At 37.8% G+C, this 21145-nt stretch overlaps 1 protein-coding gene across 2 annotated transcripts in view; it reads right to left on the reverse strand.

Moving 5' to 3' along the window:
• myofl (myoferlin like) overlaps positions 1–21145 on the reverse strand; it is a 54674-nt gene that overhangs the window by 15882 nt on the left and 17647 nt on the right. Inside the window, exons 17-32 of one of the 2 annotated variants that reach the window (XM_088352038.1) lie at positions 20248–20283; positions 20029–20153; positions 19836–19949; positions 18015–18192; positions 15458–15582; positions 15257–15366; positions 14025–14217; positions 10298–10453; positions 10088–10219; positions 8976–9139; positions 5078–5192; positions 2472–2574; positions 2276–2412; positions 2034–2198; positions 1085–1172; positions 849–926 (exon numbers count right to left, since the gene is read on the reverse strand). In XM_088352038.1, coding sequence (XP_088208164.1) covers positions 849–926; positions 1085–1172; positions 2034–2198; positions 2276–2412; positions 2472–2574; positions 5078–5192; positions 8976–9139; positions 10088–10219; positions 10298–10453; positions 14025–14217; positions 15257–15366; positions 15458–15582; positions 18015–18192; positions 19836–19949; positions 20029–20153; positions 20248–20283 — 2019 coding nt within the window. The remainder of the gene's footprint in view (positions 1–848; positions 927–1084; positions 1173–2033; positions 2199–2275; positions 2413–2471; positions 2575–5077; positions 5193–8975; positions 9140–10087; positions 10220–10297; positions 10454–14024; positions 14218–15256; positions 15367–15457; positions 15583–18014; positions 18193–19835; positions 19950–20028; positions 20154–20247; positions 20284–21145) is intronic. The other variant, XM_088352039.1, reaches the window with a different exon arrangement.

Raw genomic sequence — 21145 nt, forward strand, 5'->3', positions numbered from 1 at the left:
AATGTGCTCGGATGTTGTCTGCTGGCCGTAGCGTCAGCCAATTTGTATCGAGCTGAAGATAATTGCAGTCCTGAACAGATGCCCTGACTTTTGTATTGTTTTGTTTACTGAATGCAGGCAATAAACCGAGTGACTGTGAAACCTTGTGCCGTGCATGAAAGAGGGTCGTTACACATCCCTGGCTATTATATTGAAAACATTTTTAAAAAATTTGCTGGTTAGGGGATCAGTGGCTGAAAAAGATACGTCATAATGGGCATAAGTGTAAACCAAAAAAAAACTTTGAGGACCACTGGGATAGCAGAAAAGGACCTTCATCACCATAAGGGAGTCCCTAAGAGCAATTTACAGTAGACAACAGGGAGAAATGCTTTGTGGAAAAATACCGTTGTTTTTTTTGTGTGTGTGTGAGTGTGTGTGCTTGATTTTGCACAATTAAGATCAGCACCGGTGCTGTGGAATGCTTTTCCCCCCTGAGATCCGATCTGCAACCTAAGTGGAAATGTTTAAATCTAAGCTTAAAACACACTTCTACTCTATAGAATATGAATAACCTATATATTTTTTTTGTTGAGAATATCTCTTTACTATTTGTAATTGCAACATCCATTGCAGCCTGGTCATCCTGAAAGGGGGATTACCACATGTGCGGTCTCTTCTCAAGGTTTCTTCATTTTCCTCATGTTGAGGTTTTTGAGTTTTTCCTTGCCCTCATGTTGGTTTCAGATCAGGGGATGGTGTAATAATAGTCTGAAATAATAGTCTGTGCAATAACCTGTGCAGCCCTTTGAGACACTTTGTGATTAAGGGCTATACAAATAAAAATGACTTGACTTGACTTGAATCACCTGAGAAACTGTCCTTATCCATGGCACACAGATTCCTCGCCTGGTACACATACACCCGCAACTGGTAGACGTAAGACCCTGAAGGAATTGTGTTAAAGTTAATCACTGCTGAAAACAATATAACTCAACAAAACGTGCAGATACAGTAATTTCATTATTTTGCAACAGGATTAGTGTGGAATACATATGTAAAAAGTCCAAGTTAAATCTGTTAGGCACTGTATCTGACTACTCACGGCTAAAATGACAGGAAACCGTTGGAGTGTTGGCACCAAATGGTTTGGCTGCATCTGTTTTACTGGCCTTCTCGTCCACGTCAACACCCTGTCAACAAAATACAGCCATCGAGGACATTTTAAATCAGTGTATACTGAATTATTTCAAACCAGGGAAAATAACAGGAAGAACCACATTGGAATGAATCATAAACACAGAGAAGATGACTCAGGATCAAGTAAGGAACTCATGTTGTCATGGCATCAGCCACATGGAGACATACAGTACTGTTTTGAGCAAGCAGATTTGTTAATCATTCAAGGTATGATGTTTAAACCATCCATCACAAAATGTATGAAGATTATTACTGATCATTCTGGGACATGTTATACTGCTATAAAGAAAAGCAGAATGATCATACCTCGAATTATTTTTCTTCTTTGAAATGAAAGCAAATGTCACTTTTAACACTGCACTATTACAACCCTTTTTTAAGCAAAGGCATTTTTTTTTGTTAAAAAAAATCTCAAGCCACACCATTTGTTGTTGTTAAATATTAGTTTCGATTAGATGTATTTTTTTAAAGCTTCGATTGTCGTTTATAATCTTGATCTGATTTGACAGAATACACAATTTTTTAATCATTTGTGGTCACCGTGGTTAGAGGTGATACATTGGACTTTGCTACTCTTTTAACCTGTTTTTCAAGTTTTACTATAATTAAATATACAAAAATAATACTTCAAACAAGCAATGATTATCTGTCAGAGTAACATTTTTACAGTTTTTTTAAATTGTAAAATAAGAATTATAAATAAGCGAAATAATATTGCAGTGCAACAAGAGGAATTCACGCATACATATAATTATTTTGCTATATTTGTTTTTTAATTATTATGTTGAACTTTATGCAGTTTCTTGTTATAAAGCTCGACACCCCAGTTGTAAATCAAAAAAGAGAGGACTCACCAGTGCGCCCTCCAGCCTAAAGATGGCGGAGGCTCCAATGCGGTCTGACGGCACCATTTTTCTTCGCCATCGTCGGCGGCGAAACGTATCTGATGAGCGCTCCTTGCGGTGAAACTTCCAGCCGATGAGGGAGGAATACTCCCAGCCTTCCCCAATTTCTCGTTTCTGAAAACAGAAAAAGTCAAAAGTAAGCAATTGAGTGCTATTTTTTTTTAAATAAAATGCAATCAAGTAATGCTTACTTCAGGCGTGGTTTTATCAGATGTTTTCCTTCTGGGCCTGACCAGCCTCTTCCTACGATAGATGTGATACATTTTCTCTGCTGCAACCCAAGTTTTGGGTTTGTCGTCAGGCGGAATGGTAACGCCATACTCCCAGCCTGGAGTGAAAAATGCCAAGTTTTTAGGTGTGGATCCACTCTGCCACTTTGTTGTTTACCTTTCTCATCTACAGCCCTGTTGCTGTCGAAGCTCCATTCATCCTCCCAAGTCCATCCAACGGGACACTCGAACTCTGAGGGGCTTTGAGTTTTTTCCCCATTCTATAACAGAGGTACACAGATTCACTCAATTGAATAATTAATCTTAGTCTAAACTAATGAATAAATCCTGATTTCTGTGTGTGTTAGTATTTGACTTAGTACACAGGGGAGGAAACCAATTTTCGCAAAATTTACACTGTTGCACCTTGGGCCTCCGTGAGGCTCTTTATCCCAAATAAATACCAACAAAATCAATAAACATATGCTTTTGCATGGTCTGCTTTTTTTCTGGGCCCCAACACCCTCTGGTGGCCAAATTGGGCACTGCAGCTTTGGACCACCGACCACTCTAAGCACCCGAATCCAACCTTCTAACAGCCTGGCAACACCAGGCCATGAAGACTTGTAAACACTAAATAACCAGCACTCGTTTATACTAGCAAAGAGATATTGTAGGTCACAAGTCACACACCATATAATCACCACAAATTCTTATTATGATTATTAATGTTGCTGTAAAATACTGTCCAATATAGCTTTGTTAAAAGCATAGCATTATGACCTTTGTTGAGGCATTTCAACTTCCTAGATGAGAGAAATTGATTTCTTATAATAGTAAACTCAAATTTAAATTGTCAGTCGCGCTGTCTGTTTCTCTTCTAATTTAATTTATTAACAAACCATTTGTATTGGAGCTTCTACACTAAAAAACTATTTGTAAAATATAGAAAAAAATACTAAAAATGACCTTTTACATCAGGTTGCAGATCAGTTGCTCATTTGAACATATTATTGCACTACTTTTCATTGCATTATTGTTACGACGCACAAATCTTGCTTAGCATTATTATTACAACTTGGGACAGTTTCGAGCACTACCTTGTAAATGTATTATCCTATTCATCCCGAAATCTAATCTTGTTGCAAAAAAACGTTCACTATGTCGTTAAAAATGATAATAAAAAAAAAAAAAAAGTCAGCTTTTAGCTGTATAATTGAAGGCCCAGAATGTATTTTTATGCGTTTTTTAGTGGGGTTTCGTTTCTCCTGTAATGATTTTGAATGTGTCTTTCCTAAAAGACAAGTCGTAATGAGGGTACGCATTTTAAAGCTTCTGCTTCAGTGTACCCACTTTGGCTTATGATTATGTATCATATTATTGTATTGTACAACTGATTTCAGTGCAAATATTTAGTTTTTTTAATTATTTGTTGATGTTGTTTTGTGCTGTACCCAAATTTAAAATCTACCTATCAGATTGTTTATCTTATTTTACATAGACACGGTGTAATATTGACCACTACATGACATTCCATTGTGTAGTGCAACCAAAAACAAGTGCTACAAAGCACAAGTGAAAATAAAAACTCTGAAGACTCAAACTGAAGCATTTCTCTTTTCATTCTTTCGCCAGGTATTTTACTAGGTTTTTGTATTTTTGGGGGTACCCGTAGCGAAAGATGGCCAAAAATCATCTCTTTACCCTTTAGGTGAGCCTCATGTTAAGTAAAAAAAATAATACACGTTTCTTGACCTACATGTATGTTTAAAAATCAACGTTTATATGATAGTTCATCTATGTTTGGTCACGATTCACAAATATACTATTTATATATATTTTTAAATGAATACTGAGTGTATCTTTAACCACTAGGAGACGCTAAAGAATACACAACGTAATACAGAACTAGTCTAAGTTTTCCATATACCAGATCAGTTTGCATATTTTAAATTATATTTTTGTTCTTGATTTATAATATTTAATATGAGCACAATTGTCTATGTTTTAAAATACTTTAATGAGCTAAATTATATGGTATAGTGTTTTTAAAATAAAAAACCTTTTTTGAACGGATTATTTGAAGCATACAGCAAAAAGTAAGATTTGAAATAAAATAACTTATTTTATCAATCTTTATTTTAGTGGAATCCGAACATTCTGCTAATGATAAAGAATTATATATAACAAAATATATAATACAAAATGTTTCCTAAATGTGCAGTGTAATGAATTTTATGAAACATTTCTAAGCCCCACACTATCTAATTAACATCTTCGCACTATGTCAACACTGTTCTCGCAAAATATCATTGCAAGTCACTGAAAAATCACGCACACCTCACAATACACTCGATTCCTCGCATACTTTGACAATCAGTCATGTCTACAAGCTTTCCAGCTACAAAGAAGCCGTATCTTTTCCCTGCAGGTCACTTTGTGCTCGAATTCCTTTATTTTTAGTTGCATGTGTCACATCATGAGTTCATCTGACCTTTTTAAAACAGTAGCCAGGAGGAATAAGGCTCGTGATAAGAGGAAGTCAAGTATATCACACAACTGAATGGTTTTGAAAGGCTTAAAATCATATGAGGCCAGATAGAGTTGTGTAAGAAAGCCTCGCAAGATGAGAAACAAATAATAGTGCAGAGTCAACTGATAAAAAGAATGAATGTGACAACCCTTTTGTCCTTTAGTCATCACCTGCAATATTTGCATAGTCTTGACAACAGGTTGAATGTGTCAGTGTGTTTGTGTGTGCACACAGTTACAAAAGTTGTGTACCACATCGCTGTAGGGCTCTGCAGCCGGTTTCCACTCTCCGCCGGGGAACCGTGTTTCGTTCTGAAAAACCTCGTCTGTGAATTCAGTGTGGCCCGCATCGGCTTCTGTCAACAGGCTGTAAAAAGTAGAATTAGAAATGTCTTTATTGTTATTAAAAACAACGTGGGGAGTTTCAATCCCTTATCTGAAGGCGTCCACCCCTATTCTCCTTGCAAGTAAAATCAATCGATGTCTTCTCTCCTTATTTTTGCAATATTTGTCGAATTAAAAAATATTGGAATCGAGTGATGTTATTATTTTTCTTCAATTAATTCTTAATAAACAATTCCAAATTGCCTGTCAACTTCTCCCCTTGTTGCGCTGCTTTTGATACCCTCATGAATGAGTGAGATATCCATTATCTGCACCGCTTATCTTCAGTAGGGTCACGGGTGTGTAGGAGCCATCCCAGATGCCTTTTGGCAGTGGGCAGGGCACACCCTGAACTGGTTGCCAGCCAGTCGCAGGCCACACAGAGACAGACAATTCAATCGCTCAATTTGGACCAGCCAATTAACATGACTTGCATGGTTTTGGAATGTGGGAGGAAACTCGAGTGCCTGGAGAAATCCCACATAAGCACGGAGACAACATACAAACGCTACTCAGGTAGGCTGGTAGCTGGATTTGATCTCATGACCTCAGAACTGTGCCGCGGACGTGCTAACCACTAATCCGCCGTGCTGCCAATGAGTGAAATATCTTGTGGTTGGGGTAGGAACCCATGTAAAGTACCCGTTCAATGGTCCACTTTACGGCGTGAGTCACTTTGGCCCAAATCAGAAAGGTGAACGGAGACAATAAGAGTGGTCTGACAGCCTTGTTTCAACACATGATTTCTTTATTTTACAGGTTGGTTTTGTTTGCTCCCAGATTTCCTGCAAATTGCTTTCAGATTTGTGTATTCATATCTTCTCAAACACAATTGAGTTAGGATCTGGGTGAAAATGGGCCAAATGGGGGTTTCCACAAAAACAGCGCTGATAAAAACATTCCTTTGTTCTTAAAGGGACAGTGTTTTATATCTGTCCACTAGATGTCGCAGTTATGTGGAGTGTAACCCAAAATGAGTCCAAGGAAAACTACAAACTATGGAAAATGAACGTGAGAAAAAAAGCAAGCTTTTTATTTCAATTTTTTACCCAGCCTTTCTCAAAGAAAGACAAACAGAAGGAATGAAAAAGGGAAGAAGAAATAAGGAGAAGAGGCAAAAAAGAAAAACGGGGATAAAAACAAAAGTAGGGGAACAGAGAGCAAAAAAAAGGAAAATGGAGAAAAGGAAAGAAAGAAAAGAAAGGAATTAAAGAGAAAAAAGATAAATACACAAAAGAATTCAACTTTACCTCCTTTTTCTTTTATGTTTTTTATTTTGTTCTCTTTTTAGTTTTTTATTTTTCTTTACTTTTTATCTTGAGTTTTACTTTTTGGCATGTTTCTTTTTTTTATTTTTCTCCTTTCTTTTTTGTCCCTTTTTTCTCTTACTTTTTGTTCATTTTTTTTCGTTTTTATTTTTTAAATGTTTTTTAGTTCTCTTCTTTCAAAAATAATATGGTCCATTATGGTCACTTTGAGTCTCCGTATTTTGTGTTCTGCTTTTTAGTACTAGTACTAGTTTTTTTAGTAGTAGTTTTTGATGACATGACAGAAACAACGACCTCTAGTAAGAAAATAATACACACTGTCCCTTTAACTTTCATATTAAGGCAGGGGCCTCAAACTATTATCCAGGGGGAGCACAAATGTCTCCCAGTCGGCGAGTTAGAGACCCCTTATTTGGCCAATCACATTTCAGCCAGTACTTGTTGCCAGGGTCAGAAGCCTACCTGGAGACCTTCACAATCAGTTCTGCAGGCCCTATAGCATAAAATGAGTGTCGATAAATCTGTTGCCTGCTAGCTGGCGTTGGGAACCGTAAACTTTTTTACAAACTACGATTGGCTAGGGGGCGGTAATGCACCAAAGTGATGGTGCCAACTACCGTTAAACCTATGAATGATTTCCTAATCAAAGATTGTACTAGCCAATAGCAGCTGCACAAACAAGTATATTGTGTTGATTTAATGCCTGCTTTGTAGACCACAATGCCTGAAGGAGAAAGAATGCATTTGGTTGCAGATATACTGTACTATCAAAGCCATTTTTAATGAAAGATTTATTAAGAAAAGCTGGACATCATGAAGAAAGGTCTGACCATTCCAAAGCTAGCAAGTCTGCCACAACTGGGGCAAGCAGGAGCTTCCAACTGTCCACTAATGAGTGAAGAAAGGAGGATATATTTGTGTGCAAATAAAAATGATTGTTGTTGAGTAAAATATTATATTACTTATAAAATATATTATTAACTATATTTTTCAATAATATTATAATTGTATGAGGTTATTATCGATGCTTTTTTATATGTGTCTCAGCTGTAGCTTGGATTGATCCAGACCTAGCACAACTGAAGGCCTAGGTGTGAAATGCACGGCCCAAAACTGGTTTATAATAAGATTAGACATAGTACTCCAGGAAAAACGCATATTGAAGACTTAAAAGGGAAAAATACGATACAATGAATGTCAGGATAAATGGGAATTTTTTTTTTACAAATTAATGTTTGGAGACTAGCCTTAGTTGTAAAAGCATCCGAACATGACTGCAAGGAAAAATAGAAACGCAAAGGGTTGATTTGTGATTTAGACAGCTGCCATGATAAACGTTACACAAGCCCTGGAGAGAAAATATAAGCACTAAGGGTGGGAAGAGACCTATTATTAAAACACTGGTGTTTTTTTCCATATTTCCTGCAATTGTGTTTGCAGTTGGCTCAAACAGGAATTATGATAAGTGACAATTAACAGAGGAAATATCAAGTCTTTTATGGTGACAGAACCAAAGGTAGCCAGGGGGTTAGGAATGTGGGTTGTGATCTAAAAGCCCCAGTCCAAGAAAAGTAAAAAAAAAAAAAGTCTTAATTTGAAAATACAAAAATTAATTGCTTCATTGACAACACATCAGTTATCAATTTATTCCACAACTCTTTTCATAGTCGATTAATCGTTTGGATAGCTTTTAGGTTAGAAAATCTTCACATTTTCAGAATTTCAGGTTCCCATCTGCAAATATTTGCTGATTTATTTTTGAGTTTCATACTTAAAGTATCATTATCTTTATGTTGTATCGGAATGGGACAGCACGGCGGATTAGTGCTTAGCGCATCCGCGGCACAGTTCTGAGGTCATGGGCAACATTACTTGCACGTTCTCCCTGTGCATGTGTTTCCTCCGAATGGCTGGCTACCAGTGGAAGGTGTCCACTGCCTGAAGAGCGCTGGGATGGACTCCATCACCCCCGCGACCCTACTGAGGATAAGCGGTGCAGATAATGGATGGATGGATGAATTACAATGAAACATTTTGTAAACTTGGAAAGCTGGCTTACTGAGTCAGCTCACATCTCATTTTCCTAAATCATTTCAAATTATTCACTGTTGTCGTTAGATCATTTTTGATAATTATTCATTTAAGAATTATTTTAATAATAATATAAATCCCAATAATCTAAAAACAGAACATTAGTAACAACAAATTACCATTTTAAAATAAAACTTAATGATAATTTGGTCATTGGTGTAGCTTATTATGTGTCAAAAAGTTTAAATTATATTCTATTCTCTTCTATAATCTACATATAAAATACTATAAACAGTGTGCCTGGGTATACGAGCCTTGAAATGTATATATACAGTTTTATTACTACAAAATTGTGTTCATTTTTACCTTTTTCATAAAATGTCAAAACAAAAAAGGCCAAAAGCAAAATGTAGCATGCACAAGCCCGAAATTCAATTTTTTTCCCAAAAAGTCACTGTTAGCCATACCAGCGCTCTGGATCGATGAACCAATCCTCCTCCCACTCCCATCCACGAGGTGGCAGGAAGCGCTCCTTTTTGAGTTTCACTTTTCCCGTTACGTCAGAGGACTTGTGGCGACCCACCAAACCGTTTGGTCCCCACTTCCCAAACAACTGGGCCTGGTTTTCATACTATGGAAAGACGTAAAATGAGGTTACAGATAGGGCAGGGCTGTTCAAAGCCTTGAAAATCATATAGTATGCCGAAACATATAAAAATTGCATTGCAAACAAGTGAATCGGAACAAATCAAAGTATTATTTTTAAAAAGGGCTCAGTCATACTGTCACAATCCTGCACTCTCTGTCCCTTTCTCTCTCTTTTCTCTCTCTATCAGTTCTCTCACTCTCTGTTTTCTATCCCTTTTCTCTCTCATTTTTTAACTGTTCTCTCTTTATCCATCTATTTCTTTCTGTTCTGTTTATATCCGCTCTCTCTCCCTATACCCCTCTTTTTTCTCTTTGTATCTCTCTCTACCCGTTCTCCATCTATCTCTCTGTTTTCTCTATATCTCTCTGTATCTATTCTCTTTCTCTCTCTATAATTTTTTTTTCTCTCTCCATCTGTTCTCTCTATCTTTTCTTTCTCCTTGTATCTGTTCTCCCTCCCACTATCTGTCATCCCTCTTTCTTTCTGTTCTCTCTATATCATCTCTCTCTCCCTATATCTATTGGTTTTCTCTTTCTCTCTCTTTACCTGTCCTGTTTCACTCTATCTCTCTGTTCTTTCTCGATATCTCTCTGTATCTGTTCTCTCTCACTCTCTCTTTGTGTCTCTTTCTCTCTCACTCTCTCTCTCACTCTCTCACTCTCTCACTCTCTTTCTAACTCTTTTTATCTGATGTTTTACTGTTTCCGCACTTTCCGCCGTTCCGTGTATCTGACCTACAAAGGACTACTGTTTTATTCTAGTAATATATTATAATAATTATTATTTTTATTATACTAACATATAATTTAATGTGATTCTGTAATGTGCTTTCGCACCATCTCGAGTGAGCTCATGAGAGATAATATTAAAGGTTGAGGATTTATTAGGATTTAAAGATCATGGAATTGTCACTTAGAAACCATAACTTACCATTTCTGCAAATACACTGAAGTTTCCCTCTGAGTATCCATTGAATTTCTTCTCTAAGGCGGAGAGACTGAGCCACATGTTGACTCGCAGTTGTACAGGAATCTTGACGCCTTTGTTTTTATCCATCGGGTACTAAAAGACATCCAAAAGGATGAAAAATGAAGGCGTGCAACACATAAGCATGCTTTGGTGGTGTTTTGAGATTGATACCTGCATAAAGATGGTTTGTGTGCGTCCGCAATGTTTCCCACAGGCCCGCTCGCTGAAGTCGGAGTAGAAGATGCGGTGAGCTGGAACGCGAGCAAAAGCAACGCGTTTTTCACCTCTTAACATCCAAATGATCACGTCGGGCATGCTGTTCTGAGGCTGTTGAAAAATTGTCAGAAAGCATATTATTTTTCGATAAATATGGTAAGAATGATTAGGCAGCCTATCCAGCCATTTTAAAGTTAATTTGGTACCGAAGGCTGAACAAAGTTGTCCTCCCAAATATTATTTAAATCCAAAAGCTTTACTTTCCCTCCATTTAATGCTTTCTGTGTTTTCGTCCGCCATAAAATTTCTACGCTACGTGGAAGAACTGAGCAGCCCTGAGAGAATTTAGGATTAATGAATCAAAAGGTTCGCAACTGGAGGAAGCTGAAAAAGATCTCACGTTTTTATCCACGTGTTTTACCTTGTAATCAATTCTTAAATAAATCATAACCAAACTCAGTATTTCCACTGCTGTTATTTCAAATACACACACTTGTATGCGTGTCTGTGTTGTAATGCCCCTGTCTCTCCAACATGAAATGTCCCCACTCGCGCAAATGTTAATAAAACTTCTTTGTATCTAAGTTCGGAGGCAATTATTATATTGCTATTATGAACAGTAAAGCACGGAGCATTTAATGCAGGGGGTTGTAATTTTTTAGCACACCAGCGGAGGGCATCCTGGCCCTGTCGTGCGATGCCCCCTGTGTAGTGTTAAATACAGAAATACAACCAGCTACGGAGACTGCGCCTTTTAACACAGTGCGCCCTATGGTTGTGAAAATACAGTAATGTATATGAGTTTCTTTGGTGTTTGAAGTGATATGGATTTTTGTTTTGATTTTGGAAGTGTCTTTCCTGCAAAAAACTGGAATAAGGGTAGGCTGTTCCCTGTTCTCTTTGGATACATATTTATGTGCTACATCATTGTATTCCACAGCTGTTTTTGTACAAATACTTTGTTGTTTCTTTTTGTTAATTAGTGGTGGATATTTGTTTTTCTTTGTGCTGTGCTCAAATAAAAAACTTTGTTTGAACATTTTGTTGTTTTACTTTTAACGTATTTTTCCTATAAACGAAGAAAAACAAAGTATGTTATGAGTGGAATAGAATTAATTATATAAAAAAGGGGTGTTGACGCAACAAAATAATTGTTCCATAGTAAATTCAGATTACGATCTTTTTGACTTGTTTTCATGCGAAATAAGAGCATTTCTATTTAATTATCATAGTTTTCATATGTGACAGATAATTATGGTCATTTTAGGTATCATTTTTCATATTTTAGCAATAATATATGTTTAGGTGTTATTTATCTGTTCATTGGTGTTTTAATAACTCAAAATAAGAATAACAAACTTTAGAATTAGCTAAATTACATATTTGTAGGTTGATAGCACTTTTCGTTGTTTTATTATTTTTTAACCTGTATGTCTAGTAGGAGTAAGATACATAAGGTAGGTTATGAGTGAAAAATAATAATTTATAGAAGTGGTGTGTTTATAGTTTACACAATTTTTAAAAACAATATGTCTTCATAATTTCACATTCAAGATCAAATCACAAATGTAAATCGCAGATATATTTGTGGCTCTGCAAAATGCACGGTTCACACTGGATTTCCTTATAAAAGGGTACTGGAGAGTGAGAAATTTGGCTTTGAAAGTCCTTAAAAAGTGCTTGAATTTACAAACCTTGCAATATGGATTTGTGAGCCACATTATTTTCGAGAGCATTTGCAGAGTTTTCCGTGGCCCTCATGTAGGTTTCAAAACAAGGGATAGTGTAATGGTGGTCTGTGCAGCCCTTTGAAATGTTTTGTGATTAGGGACTGTACAGAAATATATGACTTGACTAGTATAGTGATTTTTTAATTATAGTATTATTCTTACTTGCTTCCCTGTAAAATGAGGAAAACATTTATTTCATTAACACAATATTCAGATATGACAAATAATTCTGGTCATTTTAAGATGTATTTATTTTTAATTTTGCAACTATAATTCTTTTAAGTATTATTTGTTTATTTAAAAAAAAAACTCCTTAAAAATACCATAATAACGGATTATTTTGCTAATTTCTAGTATTTTTTATTGTGCCTGTACGGTAAAAATCAGTTATAAATATAGTCAGATAGAAAAAATAAAAATGAGCACAATTATCTGCCAATGGGACAGTAGTACCCTAGGGCATCATGTTAATCTGTTAATAAACAACAGGGTAGACTGCTGGAAGTGTGAATTTCCCTACGGGGACGAATAAAGTATCTATCTATCTATCTATCTATCTATCTATCTATCTATCTATCTATCTATCTATCCATCTATCCATCTATCCATCTATCCATCTATCCATCTATCTATCCATCTATCCATCTATCCATCTATCCATCTATCCATCTATCCATCTATCCATCTATCTATCTATCTATCTATCTATCTATCTATCTATCTATCTATCTATCTATCTATCTATCTATCTATCTATCTATCTATCTATCTATCTATCTATCTATCTATCTATCTATCTATCTATCTATCTATCTATCTAGTAATGTTTCTTTTTTTCCCTTTTCTTCACAGTAGAGAAAGAAGAGATGCAAGTCCTGGTATAAAAATGTTGACATCTTAAAGTGACAGTGTGTATTATCAGTGCCTGAAACAACGTCTGCCCAGACGCCCGGGGCGTGAATCTCTTACGTCGGGCGTACAACTTACAAAAAGTCTCAAAGAGACGTTCAAGAGAAAAAAATCAAAAGAAAAAGAAAAAAAACGAACGTTTGCTTTATTCCCTTTTTGAAATCTTCGTTCGGTTTGGAAATGTCAGAATTTCGGTTAGTTTGGCAATTTGCATACTCGGCAGCCAATCAGAAGCCAGCATCAAATAACTTCGTGCTTCCGGACTTTCCTGAGCGTTATAAGGTCATGCCTCTGCATATCATTTTCCAAAGTAGACGCAACAGAGAACACAGGAATAATGGATAAGTGGTTAGGAATTAGGCCAAAACCTCAGCCCCAGAAGAAAGATTCAAAAGAAGCTAAAAAAATGTATGACGCTACAAAACGTAAATGTACATTAAAAGAATCATAGAGGGGAGTTAACTGCGATAACCGAGGTCTTACTGTAAATTAAATTTTTAAGTGTTGTTCTGTTATATATTCTGATTATCAATCCTTGATACTTCACAACAATTGTTCTTTTTTTTTTTTGCGAATAGTCATTTTATTGTGTTTCAAGTTGTTAAAAATGGGGCAGGCAACTTTATGCCTGGGCAGGTAACTTTTCAAAGTTGTCATTCCTGGTGTCTGGTAACTTTTTGTCATGAGTTTCAGACACTGGTATTATTTGATTACTTGACTGTGTAGTGTGTCGTGCGAACAAAACCGAGTGCTAAAAAGCACAAGAAAGTACACAAACCACTGACACTGTAAGAGACCAACCTATACACTTCTTTTTATGTCAGCTCCCTGTAGGGGAAACCTTTGATATGTCAAATGAATGCAAATGTATTAACTTACAAGTTTTTTTTTAAATACACGTTGATATGATAGACCATGTATTCCATGTTTTTTTAACACATTGAGTTTTTTACCACTAGGTCAAAAAAGTTTGAGCTGTTTCGTGCAATTGTTAAACATCAATATAGAGGCAACCATCAGCTTGTAAAAATATATTTTTGGACCTCATCTGCCAGCTGTTTGATTCTATGCAGCCAGTCTTCAATGTCACTGACGGTTGCCTTGACATCGTTGGCCTCTTCTCTCATGCAGTGAGCCATCTGTCGGAGGTTCTCCAGCGCTTTGTCCCGCATCGTCTTTATTTCGAGATCCAATGCAGTCACATTGGGCCGGCCGTCCACCTCTGGAAGCTGGAAACTGCCCCCAAGAAGTCGTTAATGCAAAATCTAAATACTGGATTTTCTGAACTATAAGGCACACATCCAAAAAACCTTTTTTTCTTCGTATGATTTCCATACATAAGGCGCACCAGACTATAAGGCGCATGAAAATGAAACTACAGAACGTGTGTATTCTATTCGTTGCCCTTTTTATACACTAACAATATATACTGATAGAATAGATAGACCTCAATGACTCGGGTTTGCAAAACATTGCATTTTGAATCTGAATTTTGAAGAGTAGTGGCGCTAATAGCGCTGAAACTTTATCACCAGACCAACAGAAAAGGGATAAGAGCTTATCTCATTATCACGCTATTTTTATGGTGCCAAAAACACTTAATTGTATGGTACATTTTGTTCTGCATTTTGACAGGTTAAACAGTCTGTTCACTTCTTCGCATGTGCATCAATAAGGTCGTTTGTAAAAGAGCTTTTATAATATTTTAACGAAAGACTCCTCCATTCTTTAACATTCGTTGGTGAAGAAGTGGAGAGACTGTTTAACCCTAAGTATCAATATGCACTATGCAAATCAGTTATTCTTTCATAAACTTTAATCCCTTTTCTCACGTCAACTGTACCACTGTTGGTCTGGTGATAAAGTTTCAGCTCTCTTACCGCCTCTACTCGGGTTGTATTAAAATTGCATACAATGTTTTGCAAACCCAAGTCAACGAGGTCTATCGCTTGATCAATCATTCCACTAATATATACTGTTATTGTATAAAGGGGCCAACATATAGAATCATCTGTACCACTGGTGCTTAAGTGGTAAAGTTTTGGCGAACATTACTTGGGTTTGATAGAATATTTTGCACCTGAGATGCGTCAAAAAAGTTGATCGATTCATCAAATTCGGCAGTATACCGAAACCTTCAGTTACTATGTGCATTTCCAAACGTATTCACCGTATTCTGCGGTATATAAGGTGCACTGGGTTATAAGGCGCACTTCCAATTTTCTGGCAGTATTGGGGTTTTTAAGTGTGCCTTGTACATAGGCCAGTTGCCTACCTGTTCAAATCTTCCAGCAAGTGACTTATGACTTTGAGCCAAATTTCAACTAGTCGTTCTTCGGATGCCTTGGACTGCATGGCTGATTTCAAAGAAAACAAGTTGCACTCCTACTTCAAAATAACAAAAAGAGGTGATGATGAGCCACTGAGGAGTAATGTTTGAGTGTTTTTCCAATGCGTCATTGTGTCTTAATCTCACGAGTCGTTCTGCAATGGAGAGAAGAATGTTGACAGCATCCAAACGGTGGCTGATGTCCTCCCAGGAGGAAGTGAGTGTTACCACCGGCTTTGTGTCCGCCCAGGGCAAGTAGTAGTAGTGGTTACCTGAGTACAGGAAAAAATACGTACTAGGGCAGGGTTCTGCAACCCAAAATGTTGAAAGAGCCATATTGGACTCAAAAAAACATAAGTGTTCTGGAGCCGCAAAAAACTAAAAGCCTTATGTAAGGGCCCGGTCACACAGCCGTTTGCGTCTGTATCGCGGCTGAATCACGACCAGAAATTTCTGCCCGTGAAGCAGACGCTGTTGGACGCTTTGAGATCGCGATACAGACGAGATATAGCCGTGCTTTACACGTGGCAAGAAATTCACACGCGGTTGGCCGCGCGAAAAAGTTTTGCGCTGCTCAAAACTTTAGACCAGGGGTAACCGCAGGCGGCACACGTGGTACACATGCAGATATGACGCGGTACAGACGCGGAACGACGTGCTACAGCCGCGGGTAATCGCGGGTGGAGCACGGTCATAGCACGTTTGTTCTGCGCCTGTATCGCGGCGTTATCACGTGAATTAGTGTGTGTAATGCGTGTGACGGTCAAACGCCTTTCTCCGCGTATATTCAGCGCGATTTGCCGAGCACACGTCAGTTGTGCTCGAGACGTCAAGGGGTGAACATGGATCCCCGTCACCGTAGTGACCTCGTCTTAATCCATTTTTATTTCTTGACATTTCTTTTCATTTCATAACAAGATAATAAAATAAAAATGAAAAACTATTACAATAATAACATATTTGCCTCTTTTTCGGTGCCATAGCTTGAAATCTTTATCTTCACGGGACTGTGTCTTGAGCGGTTATGATTTCTACAGCCCGGCTCGGCAGATTTTATACCCGTGGTCCATACGCGGAAAGGACGTGGAACTGACGCGATGAGGAAGCGGAACAGTCGCCGGCGTGTGTTTTGCGGGCATACCACGGATGAACAGCGGGTTGGCCAATTTTGCGCATTTTCTACCGCGGGCAACCACAGGCAAAAAGAAAATCGCAAAATTTTACCCGCGATACAGACGCAAAAGGCTGTGTGACCGGGCCCTTAGCCTAATAATGGATGCAACACATGCCTTATGTATCCATATTAGCTATACAGTGGGACCTCGGTTATCGCGGTTAATGGGGACCAAAACCACCCGCGATAAGTGAAAATCCGCCAAGTAGCGGCGCACCTTCCAAATTTTATTTTATTTTTTTTAATTATTATTTTTTAGACCCGGTTAATGGGGACCAAAACCACCTGCAAAAAGTGAAAATCTGCAAGGTAGCGACAACCCTTCAAAAAAAAAAAAAAAAAAGAAATTTCTTTTTTTTTTTTTTTTCGCTCCGCCCGGGAGTGACCCCCGCCGCCCCCCCCCCCCCCCCCCCCCCCTGTCCCGTCCCATCCAGCCGGCCGCCTTATCCCGCGTCCGCTGACGTTCCGCCGAAAAACCCCGCAAAAAGTGAAAATCTGCGAAGTAGCGACGCCCCTTAAAAAAAAAAAAATAATAAAAAAATATATATTTTTTATTTTTTTATTTTTTTTAACCATTACAGACTGCAAAGCTCTGAAGCCGCGAACGTCGAACTGCGAAGTAGCTAGGTCCCACTGTATAAGCCTACTGTCAAGTCAAGTCATGTTTATTTGTATGCTAAGTTATCAGCACTGCATCCTATGGAAAATGATGCACAACTACTCTGTTTTGCAAAGCAGCTAGGTTCTCCAGGTAGGAGTTCAAGCCACATCTTCATGCCACAATATAAGACTTTGATGCATTTAAGGCAACAACCTGTATCCCGTGTTTTTACAACCCGATACCAGTGAGAGAGCACAGTCAACCGCGTCACTTTCCACTCGTGAACTCGTAACAATTAATAGTTTTCTACAATGCATAAGGAAGAATATAAACTATGGAAACTCAAATGACCAAGCTGCATTGTTTTTTCTTTCATTTTTTGTCTGTCCTTTTACAAGGTTTTGGGGTTTCTATACCAGCCCCATGTTATGTTAAACAAATACAAAGTTCTCGACCTACGAGTAATAAAAAAAGTACGTTCATAGGATAGTTAATGTATTTTTGCCTGTTACTCAAATCAATATTGCTTTTTTTTAATGAATTAGGTTTTAAATAAGGGGTCTCTAACTTTTTTCAAGCTAAGAGATCATTTTTGTTACTAATTATTGCAAAGGACACGCAGTTTGATATGCTCTTACAAAATAACAACTCATCATGTTATTGCTACGAAGCTACTATGTTTTTGCCAGGTACGTTATCGGAAGGAGGATTAAATAGACTCAGTCAACCACTAAAAAAGTTTTACAAGAAAATAACAATGACCCATTATTGGTGAGCCATTTTACAAACAAGTCAGCTGGCACCTCAACTGTTCTAATAGGGCACCCTGTTCTAAATAATACACAATGTCCCTTTCAGGAAGTGATAACTGGAGATTCCTCTGAGAATATTCGATAATAACAAACCCAATTCAGGTCTGATATTCCTACCGTCAAACACGGCAAAACTGTACTGAGTGGTGGAGGCCAAAGGTTTGCAGGTGGAGTCCAGCTTGTTTCCGTAGTTTCCCATGCTGACCTCGAACTGGATGGGCTCGCCCGGTTCTTGGAGCATGCAGGCACTGTGGAATACAGCGCAAAGGGAGAATTTCCTTCTCCGCTGGTATTTCTGCATGCAGAAAAGAAGGATGAACAGGGGTTATTAGAGCAGGTCTCGGAAACCTATGGCTTTCGAGCCATATATGGCTCTTTTCATGAGTACATATGGCTCAGGGGTGAAATAAAACTTGCTCAATCTTGATATTTTGCTTCATGCTGAGCCAGTTGACAAACATGCAAGGCCGGGTCAGTGCTAATGATTGAAGAGTTGGGTCTAGTATATATAGGACAAAATTTTAAAATTCTAACGAAAGTTTCCGACAAGGTGTCACACCAGCAGACCCATGTTTGGCTGTAAATCGCTAAATAATCCTTTGTATGAAAGCTCATGAAACACAATAGGTTCACTGTTAAGACATTTTATGATGAAAACTCACAAAAGAAATTTTTACCCAAACCAAATGTTTTACCCAGAAGCTCTAGCAAAACACCTGGAACAATTAGATTGGGTGAGTGGTAGAAATGGGTGGAGCTATACACATGACAGGACGCGCACACTCTTTCTACTTTGCCCAGCGCCGTCCACACCGAAGGTAAATATTTTGTGTATTTGTGTTCAATGTGCAATCGTGTTTATTGCGCACCCTTTATTTTTTTATTAAGAACCGGTATTACATTTTTTTTCCCTTTTTCGCACTACAAACTAAGCGTTGTAAGTGACAAACGTTGAATATGAACGGCCATGATTAAGACCATTTATTGACAATGTTAACTATGAACACGATACCAAAATAAAATGTAGTATGTATTTATTTAACGTCCTTCAGAGTCCAATTCATCATCAAATACACCAGAGAGTTGTTTCGCTCGTATAACTTTTTCGACTTTGCGTTTAGTTATGTTCTTTTTGAGCATTTTTAGTGCAATTGATTAGTTAATTCATAAACATCGCTGATATAAGTCACAAAATATCTTAATGGACCAGATTAATGGTTGTGAGAGCACCAAAATGCCACACCAGACCACCATATTTACAGATGATATACGTAAACGCATCAGAGCTTATCTAATTATCACACTGTTTTATGGTGCCAGAAACAATGATTTGCACAGTGCTTTCTGATAAGTTAAACAGTAACTCCACTTCTTCACTACCGAATGTTAAACAATGGAGAAAATAGAAAGTCAAGCCCTTTGACGTATGTATACATATTAAACCGCAACGTTATTGACGCACATGTGTCTACACTATTTGAAAGCACTATGGAAATCAGTGTTTCTGGCACAGTAAAAATAGTGTGATAATGGGATAAAATCTAAAGACTTTTTGTAAATCATTTTTACTACTGCCAGTCTCGTGGTTAGGAGTCGGCGCTCCCACCGCCACAGCCCAGGTTCTATTCCTGTTGCATCCAATGTTGTGTGAGTGTGGTCAGCGATATACTTTCTCCGATCAATCATTACACAAATATGATACGAATACAGTAATATACTTAACCTTATGGATAATGCACACCCAAATTTTGAGTTCATTTTTACAAAAAAAAGTGCGTTATACATGAATACATCATGTATGTTTCAATGTGGGTAGGGTAGGCAGTGAGAGTAGGGGTGGGGGAATACGCCTTAGCATGCAGCTGCTATGTCAAGAGGAATATAAGAGGTTACAGCATACACAAATGTAAAGTCTAATATTAAAATTAAAAATCATACCTGTGCTACCAGGATATCATCACTGCATATGTCTTCTGAATTATTATCCACTTTCCCATCCAGCAGAGTGGACAGTTCCACAAGAACCCGCCCCCTGTAGGCGACCCCTTCACCCTGCAAGTGCAATTTGGTTCCTTGAGCTTTTCTCAAGAGGTCATCAAAACATTCTGTGCAGAGATTTTTTTTTTGTTACCTTGCCAAGGTTAAGTTCCTCAAATGGGTCAGAGAGTCCGGAAAACTCCCTCGGGCTGCCATACAAGTTGACATAACAAGGCCCAAACGTTGGCAAGAAACCAGACTCGCTTGTTCCAGGGTTTGCTGTGATGAGCACAAAAATGGAAACGCACACACACAAAATTACTGAAACATCTTTGAATAAAAAAAGGTCTTTATCCTGCCCTTTCTTACATACATTCAGACAGGCCGTTGCAAAGTTCATCATGTGTGTCTGTTTGAATGAAACAGGACATTTTAACAACACATTTTCGACAATTTTGTTGTAATTTTTTTTTTCATTAATTGTTATGCCTGTTTAACAATACAGTGCTTAGCGAAAGTATTGGCCCGCTAAGAACTTTTTGTCATAATGCTACTTTCAAACTTCGAACTTAAAGCTAAAAACTGAAAATATTTTCTAAGAATCATCAACATGTTGGACGCAATTCTAAAATGTAACCAAATTATTCCAACTATTTATATTAACTTGACAACAAGAAAACTGAAAAGTTGGCAGCCAAGTGACTCCACAAGTTCCCTGATGACTTCTGAATGACATTCACAGTGCACCAATGTGTCATTATGTCTCAGTTAATATCAAAATGGAGAGTGCATAAAACCACTGCAAACCTAACAAGACCAAGCCGTCCCCCAAAACTTTTGTCCTTAACAAGAATGAAAGAGTGGCAAGAAGGAAGCCCTTTCTGAGAGAATACCATAAAAAGGCTAGTTTGGCGTTTGCAAGAATCCACATGAGAGACGCAAATAACATGTGGAACAAGGTGGTCTGGCAAGATGAAATTAAAAAATAACTTTTTAGGCTGAATGCAAATCTCTACGTTTGGCATAGGAGTAGCACTGCACATTACCCTGAAAAAACCATCGCCACTGTCAAATATGGTGGTGGCAGCATCATGCTCTGAAGTTGCCTTTCTTCAACAGGGACTGGGAAGATGATGAGGGTTGATGGGGAAATGTATGGACCCAAATATAGGAAAAATATGGCAAAAATAATTTGGAGTCTGCAAAAGACCTGAGAATGGGGCGCAGGTTCAACTTCCAACAGTACAAAAACCCGAAACATAAACCAAACT

This window comes from Urocampus carinirostris, chromosome 13 (genome assembly GCF_059441175.1).
Source record: "Urocampus carinirostris isolate Australia breed hairy pipefish chromosome 13, RoL_Ucar_1.0, whole genome shotgun sequence".
Lineage (NCBI taxonomy): Eukaryota > Metazoa > Chordata > Actinopteri > Syngnathiformes > Syngnathidae > Urocampus > Urocampus carinirostris.